Source organism: Lepisosteus oculatus, chromosome 8 (assembly GCF_040954835.1).
Source record: "Lepisosteus oculatus isolate fLepOcu1 chromosome 8, fLepOcu1.hap2, whole genome shotgun sequence".
Lineage (NCBI taxonomy): Eukaryota > Metazoa > Chordata > Actinopteri > Semionotiformes > Lepisosteidae > Lepisosteus > Lepisosteus oculatus.
The window spans coordinates 9,709,415-9,722,271 of NC_090703.1; the positions used below are offsets into that span (position 1 = coordinate 9,709,415).

The window sequence follows — 12,857 nt, forward strand, 5'->3', positions numbered from 1 at the left end:
GCATTATAATATCCACCAATCTCTCAAGTACAGATTGAGAGATTAATGTCTTCCGTTTTCCATTGCAACCGCATAATAAAAATGTACCAAATAATGCAATCTCTATTTTATTATAATTTCGTTAATTCAATATTCAGTAGTATTGAACTATGGGTAATTGGGCAAGGCGATCCAGAGTGTTTAAGGAAAAAACATAGTTCCCTTTACAAAGCCTAGAACTTCCACTGACTCACAGTTCGTCACTAGGAGTAAGAAGTTATATTAGGCTCCATCCTTCAAATGTGAGGATTAAAATTTTGAGGGCTTTTGAAAATGGTTCTGCTGGAGCTGTTACTGTTAAGTGGTTTTCTGCTTTATCTCTGTGACTGGCCTTAGACACAAGTCTGCTAGCAAAGTTCAATGTCTGTCCTGAGGAATAGATGACCACAGTGTTGCCACCATCTAGTGTAGCCCATGGTTTCCCAGTCCGGTTCTTGGGACCCTGTGTCCTCCAGTTTTTGTTCCAGCCTTAATTTTTAATCACAGGCTAATTGATTTCAATTTTCTACTTGAGGCATTCTTTTAAAATTTGATTTCAGCTCTTACAACACTGAATTGGGATTCCTCTCAAACATTTTCCCTCATTCAGGCAGGTTAGCTCAAATGTAACCAAGTGGACCTCTGTATAAGGAAAACAAAACTCACAGTGGGAGTGTTTGATGTCTCATGCTCAACTGTGCCTGTTGGGCATTAACTTATCTCCTACTAAGACGTAGTAATAAGTGAGTAATAAAAAAGTTGAAGAGAGACAACATGGATTTCTGTAAACTAAGGTTGTTGGAACAAAACACTTCAATTCATTTGATGGGCACCAGCAATGAACAATTCAGCTGAAGTGAAAACCAGCAGATATAGGTTTCTCCCAGGACCTGGGCTGGATCCCTGTTCTGGTCTGATCTGATCTGCCCTGAGAGGCTAAACCAGGCTGGACCTCGGCAGTGCTGTGGTGGGAGACAAGAACTGCAGTGGTGAACCAGCAGGTGGCAGTCTTTTCTCTGGCCAGAATTTCTAGGTCAGTCCCCAATATGTCTTAATATGGGCACACTGCGCTGTTGGAGGTGCAGCCGTTCAGATGAAATGTTAGACTGGGACACCGATCACTTGATAATTATAGATGTCATTGTACTTCTGTAAGAGGGGTGTTAACCCTGTTGTCCTGGCTAAATTCTGCTCTGGGCTTCCACAATCTGGCCTTCCAAAAGTTTAGCCTTAATTCAACGTGGTGAAATAATTTCTCTCCCTACTCTGCCTGATCGGTTGTGTAGTGGAGCTTCTGGTGCAAAATGGCTGCCTAGTGTCACAGAAAATCAGAGGTGGATGAAGTGTACTCCTTCCTGTAAAGTAAATTGTGATCCTTCAGGATAAAAAGTTCTGTATGAATGTGATGAATTCTATTTATTATATCTAGAAGTAAGATAAGCTTTGAAAAGCTCAGGATCTTCTGCATTGATGATCTAATTTGGCAGCTTCCTCCGTAAACATTAAAATTAACTTTCTTTTCATTATTGGATTGATAGACTTCTGTCTAGCAGTTGTGAAAAAATATATAATAAAATAACAATAAATATGAAGATTTTATGCATCTTATAATAGTAGTAGCATCAACCAAAGTGCCTTTGTTAGATATGCGATATCTACAGTCATATTCCTAATAAAAAAAAATAAAGCTGACAATGGCCTTTAATCAGAAACTATATCTTAAATAATAAAAGATAATAATGTTAATATGTTGCTTTGACCACTAACTTGGGTAAGCACAGAGAGGGATTTTATTGGGCCTGATTGTTGTTAATAGTATTGTAAAAGCCTTGTACATTAACAGTGCTTGAAGTCAGTGGTCATTTCTGGAACTAGTCTTTCAAGGAGAGCCAAACTGATTGAACTGTCATCACCTGCCAGTTTGACAACTGCCTGAAGGCAAAGTGGCTCGCCTTTCATCTGAGTTATATAATGTTCCATTTGAGCGTTAGAAGAGAAAGATCTTCAAAGAGACAAAAGAGAGTCCCCAGAAACAATAATTTGGTCATTTCAATAAATAATTTGCAGAATTTTGTAACTGGGCAGTTTGCTGGATACAAATTTGCCCACCACAGCTGTAACCTTTGTGTTTCGGGGTGACAGGTATGGCCTGGCATTGGAATTTGGAAAGGAGAAACAAGACATCAGAGCATTGCAAATGCATAGGAGGGATCTCCTGGAGACCCTTTCCAAGGTGCAGTGGGAGATTCACCTCGCTGTTGGCCGAAAGGGTTCTGCTTCTTTTTTGAGCATCTTCGCCTAGCATCTCTCTTGGCGAAGCAGCTTTTGTCACACGCGGAAACAAACGCGGCCAAAGTTGCCGGAACAGGCTGACACGCCGGGAGGGTGTCAGTGCGTCTCGGCGCCAGGGGCCATGTGACAGTGGTCTCCTGTGCCGGCTGGGAGGGAGAGCAGGCAGTGCTGCCGCGAGCACAGGGCCAGAGCACAGTCTCCTGCAGGAGGAGCTGCAGACTGACAGATGCTCTGGGGAGGAAAAATCTCTCGCTGAAGACGGAACAAAGGCAGAGCGATAGAGAGGAAGGTAGCAGTCAGGCTGGCAGATAACACTGGGGCTGATCTCCCTCTGACTCTTGAGCCCGAGACAGACAGTGGGCAGCACTCCAAATCAGCCTCTAACATCTCTGAGAGGAGGGTTTTATTTTCCAACATTCACTGCCAAAGGTATAGTTCCATCTCTACACTGCAACCAGGGTTTAAAATTTAGAATATGAGAAGAAAAATACTTTTGATCTAGCATTTTTCAATTAAACATTACTTTAATGTGGTATTTTCAAGGAAACTAGATGTACACTTTTCAACAATGAATCTGTGCTCTGTTATGCTTTAAAGATCAATATGATGGTTGCTGGAATAACAAGGTGTTTTGTTGTTTTCACAGAAAAACAAAAAATCCCTGAAGCTTTCTGCCAGAATATTATGGGTCTGGAAGCTGAAAGATCTTCTCAGATTCAGCGGCAAGTGGAGGAGAACTGAAGACACGGTGAGCTGAAATTCAGAAGCAACCTGACGATGGAGAAATTGACAGCGAAAGACAAGGAAATGATCAGAGACAGCTGGGAGAGACTCGGGAAGAACAAACTCACTCATGGGACCATCATGTTTACCAGGTACTTGTCCATATTCCAGACTGACAGGAACAGTCCTGGTTCATACTACACTGCAGGGACCAGCTTTGCACATCCACAGCTAGAGCAAATCTGGTATGCATAATGTAAAGAGAACAAGTTTAAAGAAAGTGGTTTGATCATACCCCAAAAAACTATGTTGGACAGAGTTACACCATATAAAAGCCAGTTGCAGTGTTCCAATGGACTGCAGTCCAGAAACCATAACATATTTAAAAAAAAGCTAACCTCCTGTCTATTTAAAATACTACATTTTGACGAGAACCTTCCTAAATGCACACAACTGATTTTGTGTTTGAGCCTTACAACTGCTTATCTCTTAAAATGTGTTCTTTTGTAGATGTGCTTACTTACTGTACAGTGTAAGATTGTGGAAATGCTTTTTTAAATCTTTCTATGGATATCGGAATGAGGTATTGTCATATATTCTTTGTACAATGTCCAATATCTCTTTCTTTCACATTTAACATATGGGCTGCGAAGACCCACAGGTGGAGAATTGACAGACAGATAACAGAAGGATATGACAGTTGTAGGAGCAGCTTTGTGAAAGAGTTTACTATAATGTGTTGTTATGCTCCCTTGGCTAGCATTCAGAATTCCAGTCTGAGGCTCAAAACTGGCATTTTCTACATTCGAAATGGGTTTCTGATTAGAAGAGTATTTTTCTGTTTTATAGAGGTAATTTTATCAGTGTGCCAAATAGTCTCCTTACGGTTTTTAGTAGGAAAATCGAACAGTATTGACAGTTTTGTTAGAGTGCTAGCATAGAAAATAAATTGGGTAGAAGTGAGCTAAGAAAAAAAATCCTTTCTTGGATTTCAGGCGTAGCATTGTATTGATTAGAAGTTAGTTGTGATCGTGAGAGGAATCAGGTTTTATCTGGTCCCTAGCCTAAGGACAATTTAGGCTGCTCTGGCCATTTCTTCTAGAGCCAAACCTATGAATGGCAGTCTAGCAATGACACACAGCTGTTTGTCATGTGTGTTAAACCAGGCTCGATCTAGGTATAGAGTATATTGGTAACTACTGTATTTAGAAAAAACAGAATTTGCAAGGGAGCTGCTTACCCTGTGAGTAGCTCTGGCATTTGCACATCTCATTTACTCCAAAGTAAAGGAGCAAAGAAGAGCTTGAGCGCAAAATGTAAAAGACTGCGACACTGCCTGCAGTTCACAAGGGAAGTAGCAGCAGCGATTTAAAATGAGACAGAATGAAGAAAGTTGCAAGAGGCCTGCACAGCCCAGACACTCCCCCACAGGCACACACAGGTTTCAGGCAGAGACATGGTGCAGCTGTACAGGAGCCGGAGGCTTTGCTCGTTGCTTGGCGACAGTGAGGTCCTCATTTATCTTCTGCTGCTGGAGGAGACGTGTGTGTTAGACAGACAGCAACAAGTTGTCTTGCTGCGGTGAAATAATATTTTGTTGGATTTTGTCATGTGAACGGTGGGTCCGGGAGAAGGCTGTAGGATCTGTTTCCTTTGATGCAAAAACAATTCCCTACCTGAGATGAAATATTGATTATCTCACTTCAAAACCAGAACAACATTTAATTATGACTTGCAGAAGGAAATGGATGAGGAATGAAAGTGATTACAAGAGTACAGGGTATATCTGATTTAAGTTTTTGAATAGACTGCTACTGTACCTTCAGCTCTTCCTTTCTTAAACAAATATCCTGTACACACGTATGAATATCGATTCTCTCTGTATTTCACTGACAGGTTATTTGAGCTGGACCCAGAATTGCTCGGCCTGTTTCACTACAACACTCCCTACAGCTCACCCCAAGAGTGCTTGTCCAGCCCAGAATTTGTGGACCACATTAATAAGGTTTGGAATCTCATCCATGTCTTATCTGGTCTTACCTGTTACTGTACAGTATATAGAGCCATGGTTCCACGTTCTAGTCTGGGATATCCTCACACACCGAGTGGTTTTCGTTCCAGTTCAGCTTTACACCTTATTGAAGCCTTAATTGACGTTACATGTTTCTTGATTCGTGAGTTGTTTCACTCCATTGTTTGAGTTTTTACTTGACTCATGAAATGGTAAAAAGGCAGACCCAACATGTGTAAGAGCTGAAAACAGTCAGTCAGTTCAAAGTCATCCTATTCTTAAGTCAATTAAGTGTTTTAAATTGAGTAAGTGGGAGCTTGGCAGGAAACAAAAACCGGCAGGTATGTGGGCCTCTGGGATCGTGATAGTGAACCCCTTATGTAAATCACTTCTCCAGCAGGACACACTCCCTGTGCTTAGCTCTGTGTGTTTATTACTGCTGCGCAAAGCTCATGGTTCCAGAGCTTAGTAAGCTTCACATAAAGGTACATGAAGATGAAAATGACTGCAATTCATTCAAAAATACTGAATCCTAGGTGGTTGCCATGAAAGTATATATTTCACTCAGAAAAGGAACCTATGATGATCAAAAGTAGCGAACCTCCCTGGGTACTAGCTCTTTTTAACAATATTTAATTTTCATAAAACACATTCAAAAAGAAACTGGACTGGTTTTAGACTGCAAATGATAAATAATGAAGATGTTTTTATCTGAAAGCTGTTTGATGGTAGCCTCACCTCCCAGACCTTACCTGAATCCTCTGTGTCTCATTATCCAGGTGATGCTGGTGGTTGATGCAGCTGTCACTCACCTTGACAACCTGCATTCGCTTGAGGAATACCTGGTGAACTTGGGAAGGAAACACCAAGCAGTTGGGGTCCAGACTCAGTCATTCGCTGTGAGTTAGAACTAGCGATACATAAATTTGCCGCTTGTTTCCTTATTGTGTTGAAAATCTGAAGTTAAATAATAAAAATCATTGTATGTGTCCCTTAAATTAGGCCTCCCTAAATTCATGCAAAAACACGCAGTCCCATCCCTCTGAATCCCACAAAGTGAAAATACTGTATTAGAGTCCTCCTGCCCCCTGCAGGAGTGAGTGTCCTCCTTTACATTGTCAGGCCCAACTCTCCTCCCGCTCGGTGGGCACTGGCATTTCCACTGATAGCATGAGGTACAACCCTTCTGCTTGTTCCACTACATTACATTTATGTACACTAGTGTGATATAGCCCTCTTTATGGGCATTGACCAAGAATGTCAGCTTACTGTAGCTTAAAGTCAGTATCTAAGATCCTGCAAACTGTTACCTTGCTGGTGTTATCAGTGTTCTTCCTCCATAATGTCCAGGTAACCTGAGTGGTGTGGTTGTACAAAGCTGCAACGTACTGAACTCATTGTTCATGCTCTTCTACAGCTCCGCTACACAGAGTGATTATTCATCACTGTAGCTCTGTGCGTGACCGGGGATAGTTATCAGGAAACACTGCTCTAGTTTAGCTTGTTTTCTGTTCTGACCCAGGGGCATCACTTGGGGGAGGTACAGTATAAGGACATCTATCCCCCACCCCCAAACCCTCCATGGTGGCCCCCGAAGGGCAAATTGTAACACTGAGTCCTCCGAAAGCCTATTTGGAAATGCAAAGCTGGGGGGGGACGCAGATATCAGCCCTCTCCTGAAATGGGAGCCCATCCTTAGCTAGGAGACACAAGGGGAACCAGAAGCAAGTTGCAAAAGGAAAGAAGGGAAGACTCATAACATGATCTGTGGCCTCTTCCCCAGACAACTGGTTGTGCATAATTCTGTTTTGGTAGCAGCTGAGTGGCTGCAAACCAGTGTACAGGTTTTCAAAATGTCAACAAAGGGCAACAGATTCCTCTAAATGAGCATGCATGACTACAATGGGATGTGGAAGCTAATCGCCATGGGGTAGGGGTAGTCGGTGCTGCAGTGCCCGCTCGCCGGTAACCCCCTCCCTCTTGTGTTTGTGCCCGGAGGCCGTTGGGGAGTCTCTGCTCTACATGCTGGAGCGCAGCCTGGGGCCGGCGTACACCTCCACCCTCCGCCATGCCTGGCTCACGCTCTACAGCGTCGTCGTGGAGGCGATGAGCAGCGGCTGGACCAAAAACGGCAAGAGCCAGACCGACTGAGGGGCAGAGAGGGCTTGAGATGCAGCCGCCTCACGCTAGTGGGGCGCGTCGGTGTCTGTCAGTCCCTCTGACTCGTGTGTTAGGGGGCCCTGTGGGGGCCTGGGTTAGATTGACCATGCTGAGCCGCACAAGGTGTTGTCTTTATCTGCTCCGGCAAGGTGACACTGTGGCAATGGACACACGATGGGTAGTGATCAGAATTAGACACATCTGTAGAGATAACCAGGGGAAGCAGATGATGATTCGCTTCATGTCAGTGTAAGAAATGAGTCTATGTTTCAGTCTCTGAACACTTTTCAGTTAGAAAGTTTTGTCCTGCTGTAAATCAGCCAAGCTCTCTGGTTCTGAATTACTGAGAGAATGCTTTTATGAAAATAAATGGTAACATCAATAAAAACAGCAAGGAGATACTAGGTCCCAGATACTGGAAAGAAGACATTAGAAGTCACTGTCCTAAGTGTTGTGATTTTTACTGTGAATACTGAGAATCATGTTTAAAATGTATATTTTTTTCCATGTAGAGAAAGGTTTAACATACTGTATATTGCCCTTGAATAGTGTTGGGACAGCAAAGTCGAAGCCATTATTTGGCCTTTGCGGTCAAGCAGTATGTATATTCAAATATGAGATCGACATAAATAGTAAGCATAATATACATTGGGGTGGAACCCAAGAGATCATAAGTATTAGGACACATTCAATTAAACCATATTTCCGGTTGTCAGCCAGTATTTGAATGCATATCCCATTGAGACAATAACCGCATGAGGTATGTGCTGCACTGAGCTTACCAAACCCCTTTGTGTAACCATTGAGATGCTTTGCCAAGCCTTTGTTGGATCCACTTCGGGTTTTTGCCTTTCCTTGAGCTGTTATGACTTAATTCAATTCATTTTTGGATCATTGTCATGTTGCATGGAACTGGCTTGCTCATCTTTATTGACAATCTTACTAATAATGGCAGCAGTAGAATGAATTATATTAACAGATCTATTTTGTCAGCTTATGTACAAAACAAATGCTTCCATGCATGCATGGAATTACCTTATAATACCCTATACTCATGTGCATTATATAGTACTTTTCATTCAAATAAATCTTGTGATCACAAATACAAATTTATTGAAAAATAAGAGTTCTGACTTTGCTGTTCCAACTTTTTTGGAATGCACTCTATATCTACCAGTGACCCGATATGAGTTGTGGTAAAGAATACATTTTTGTAACCTGTGATTTCTGCTTTAAATAGCTTGCTTTGCATTCACATTATACCTGTATAAAAATATGTAGCTATATTGTTTGCTTGTGCTTGGAGAACAGTTTTAAATATTTCTCCGTTTGCCTTGCCTGTTTTGTCAGTGCACATGAGGGCATTGTAGCAGTTTAGTCTAATGTTGGTGTTACTCAATGTTGTGGACTGTGGGCTCTTTGACTCCTCTGCAAGAGTATATTATAATGCTATTTCCCTCAAAGAAAAATTCCCCTGTCATGTCAGTGGATTTTACAATTAATATTTTTCTTACTAACACTAAACTCTGTCTGGTAGAAATATTGGTTGTTTACTTGAGACATAGCTGTGTAATAGAAACGTAGCCTTTGAAACTGTGAACTGAAAAAAAAATCCTGTTTTTGCCGATGTTTTATTGAATTGTGGTTATGACTCTAGGTCAATTATAGAAAGGTTGAGCAATGTAAGACAGTTTTTAATAGGACTGTCCAAATGCGTCTATAAAATGCAACCAGTTGTTAGTTGTTATAGGAATGTTTGAGAGCTGAAAAAAGCTAATGTTTTTAAAACTTTTGTATTTAATCTCAATGACTGTTACGATATTCGCAGAATGCCTTAAAACAAAGGTGTTCTTTGACATTTCCCTTGCCTGTAAGAGTTACCATTGTAAGGTAATGGAAATGGATTACACACCTTAGGTGTGCTTAAATAGGCTTGTCTAGACTGTTAGAATTTCTTTTTTGGCTTGCTTCCGTAAAAAAATATTTTATTAATCAAGGTATTGATTACATGGTTCTTTGCATTTGTTTGGTTTTATATGTTATGTACAAATATTTGCGTATAAGAAACACTATGATACTTTTGGAGAAACAATTTTCACATTATTAGAGACAGATGTAACCAGAATTTGTGTTTTTCCCTGCATATGCTCTTAAGGATGACTATACATGTATGGTGAGAAATGTCTAATAGGTTTATGAGCTCAAAAGCAGCTGATGTTTATTATACTTTTGTTTAGCCTATTAGAAGAAAGGCATATGTAAAGTTTACATTTTTATTCAAAGTATTTATGTGTATATAGTTTTCTTTCCTGAAGATCAACAGATTACAAAAGAAAATCCATTTCTGTGAAAATTATGTTGCAAAAGGTGAACATTTCAAGCTTTGGGGACAATAGCCAAGGTTTTTTTTTTGTATTATTGTATTAAGATTATGGTTATAGGGTTTGTTTTTTAATTTAACATCCTTGTTTGCCTATTTAATAGTGACAGATAGGAATAGAAGCCTTCAGAATGTTCATCCAAGGTGAGAAGTACTGAGTCCATCCTTCACATTTCCAGTGCATTGACTCTGATTGTCCTACCACAGCTGACCAGTAGTCCCCACTTTCCAGTGGCAGTAGGGCTTGTCTGCATCAGAAACCGATGTTGTGTCTTTCGACAAACTGATGAAGTCGTTGTGAAGTCACCAACGCAGGCTTCCTTATCGTGTAAAACCAGGGATTTCAATCACTACCCAGGATTTATGGAAATAAAGTAACCTCAAGACACATACCTTCTTGAGACACATAGCTTTTTGGCTGCTTTATTGCTTACTGGCATAGGAACTTTCAATGTGCTGTAGTTTCGAAGCACTTCTCAGATTCAGCATGTCCACTGCTTGTGGTCTTGAGAAGACCTTCATTACTAAACACATTAAGAAAAACTAATAGGAATTAGTGGAACTAGAAAACGTTGATTTTCAAAGGGTGAGTTCACCAGTGTGTTCCCCTTTATCTTAACTAAAAGATACCTTTCAGGCTCACAGAGCTCATGGAAATGAAATTGTGTGCCACTTTGAATCTGCAATCACTCTGATTGTCAGCTTAAAGAAGCACAAAAAGGTTTTGTGCTTCACTATGTTTGAAAAGGCATCAGGCATTGGATGAATTCAGTTCTGATCAAGGAATTATTTTTTCTCAGCTAAATCCTTTTGCCATTCTGAAAGAAATGCACTAAAATGTATTCAATTTGGGATGCAATTTAGTTCTGTTTTTTAAAGGAGAAAAATGCACAGTATACAGATATCTAACACCTGTTAATCCCTCATGGTCTCTGAAGGGTGCTTTAACCTGAATAAATTGGCGCTTTTCAGTGGTAACCTATTTATTATCATGAAAGGATCTTTCAGCGTGATATGGCATAGTGCAGGTTTCGGAGGCTGTAGTTGTCTTTTTGCTTTTGCATTAATAGTATACTTTCCATCTAATTAAAAAAAACTAAAATTACATTAAAATAATCCCTTTAGCATTTTACTTTTAATAGTTAGTATGTAATGAAGTGTATTAATGTCTACCTCATCAGTACAGCTTGTATTGAACAACCACGGCTTCACCTGAACATTCTGTACCAAAAACACAATATCTATTGTTTATGCAGTTGAAATATTGTTTTTTGTTAATGAACTTTGCAGGAGACTCGTGCAATTCAAAATATTCTATATTGTAAACTTAATTGTTTTGGGACAAATAAAGGTTATGTAATGTGGTAAAAAAAACAGTTTTGTATTATTCATGTACATCTCTTGTTCTTCTGCAAATTTAATCCTTCTTTTGAAAAGGAGACTGAGCTCCCAGTTATTTAAAAGATACAATTAGTCCTTGCCTTTTTACACATGAAACTAACAAGAAAGGGGAATTCTAATCTTTGTCTACTGGGATTTGGTGATCTACATGATTACATCACTTTGGAAATAGTTTTATGTCCCAGTCAATTTATTTCTTCATAGTGCAAAGATGCATTGGGTTTAATCTGAAGGAAATCATTCACATGCTTAATGGGATGTCATAGCTCATCACAGCATATCCAAAGGGTGCCCCTAACACTGTCATATCCCAAAGGAGCATGAAGTTTTGAAATGTGTGGAAAAAACCCACAATGAGCGCACTGTCAAATTCCAGCCCTGTCTTCTGTGTTGAAAAGAAGTTGTTATAGTATGAATACATGTAATGTATAAATGTCGCATTTCAGCAGTTATTCTGCCATCAGTCACTCCGAGCTAAGATCTTGATGCATATCCAGGGTTTCTGAATCTTTATTTTTTAACCCCATCTTTCATTTAACACCTGAAGAAATAAAAGGTTGTTCTTCTATTTAAACTAACCTATTTTTGCTATAGCTCCGTACCGCTGCATCTACCTTTTACATAGTTGGCTTTGCGCCCAGAACATTAAAGCGGACCCTGTCTTTGTCAATAAGCCAAGAGACATGACTTAAGTTATAAGATGCTTGTTTGGGATATATACCCTAACTACTCACTCAGAAACTTGTACAGGGAAGTTCTGCTTTTATCGGTGCATTTGAGCAATTTGTCACGTTTCACCAGGCAAGTTCATTGAGACACAGCTATATGGACGGTGCACTAAACAGCTTGCTTCACTATACTTTGCATAAACTTTATGGAATATATATCCATATATAGACATATTTCTGTTCTGTATGGGGGAGTCTCACTAAAGCTTGTTTGTTGCACTGTATAAAAGACCATCTTTTGTTACTTTTCCTTGAGTCTGGCTTGCAAGAGCTTGGCTCCCATATGCATATGCATTAAAAAAGACTTCTGCTACACAGACACCCAAATTGCTGTCATTGTGTTTGGCACAACACACCATTTATTGTTTTATGAAGTACTGGTACGAAAATATTAAACGTGTGTTTATGTTATGTATATGTTGTATCCAGAAAAAAGTTTAAATTTCAGGTTATTATTGAACTAGGTGAGGAGGTAAATTTACAAAAAAAAAATACAGTTTCCAATCTAGATTTGTCTGTTTCTGTTCATTTATATAATATAGTTGTTTTCAACAGGCAGCTCACATAATATAAAAAAATCTCAATTTCCAAAGATGGGGGGTTGAAGGAGGTTGCTTGCACTCTTTAGACTATGAGCTGGGATTTGAGCCCTCTGTTAGCCATATATGGTTATCACGCAGTACCAGTTTCATACTGCTTCATAAATATTCTGGCCCATCACCTAGGAGAAAAATCTGCCTCTCACACAGCCATGTACTTCCAGTGCTCTCGGCTACCCTGCCCTGTGTGACCGCACACTCCACTGTGGCTCTTTTGGCTCATGGTCCACAGAAGAAAGCACGCCGCTGAAGAAAGGGCAAAGCTCCCACTACACTCACACTTTCATGGCTGTGTACCCAGAATGCACAGCCAACAGGTATGCTGCCAAGGTACAAGTTGACAGCAAGAATCTGTGCCTTCTGTTGTGCAAAACCTCTTCTGCGTCTGTCTGTGGGATTTGGAAAATGTGCCTTATTGGAAATCCACAGGGAAATAACCCTTTGAAAACTCATGCATAATTAGTGTTTTTTCCTCAGAAACCCATTGCTTTGAACTGCATGTATATCCTTAGATTTTGCCTCTTGTGCAAGAAAATGGGGGGCGG

The 12,857-nt window shown here is 40.2% G+C and overlaps 1 protein-coding gene across 1 annotated transcript; it reads left to right on the plus strand.

The window, feature by feature from the left end:
- The first annotated feature begins 2,419 nt into the window (after positions 1–2,419).
- Positions 2,420–10,951, plus strand: ngb (neuroglobin). Its single transcript, XM_006632215.3, has 5 exons — positions 2,420–2,739; positions 2,957–3,185; positions 4,930–5,038; positions 5,824–5,943; positions 7,043–10,951. Exons 2-5 carry the CDS (start codon positions 3,088–3,090, stop codon positions 7,193–7,195), a joined length of 480 nt encoding a protein of 159 aa, XP_006632278.1. The 5' UTR covers positions 2,420–2,739; positions 2,957–3,087; the 3' UTR covers positions 7,196–10,951.
- The last annotated feature ends 1,906 nt before the right edge of the window (positions 10,952–12,857 follow it).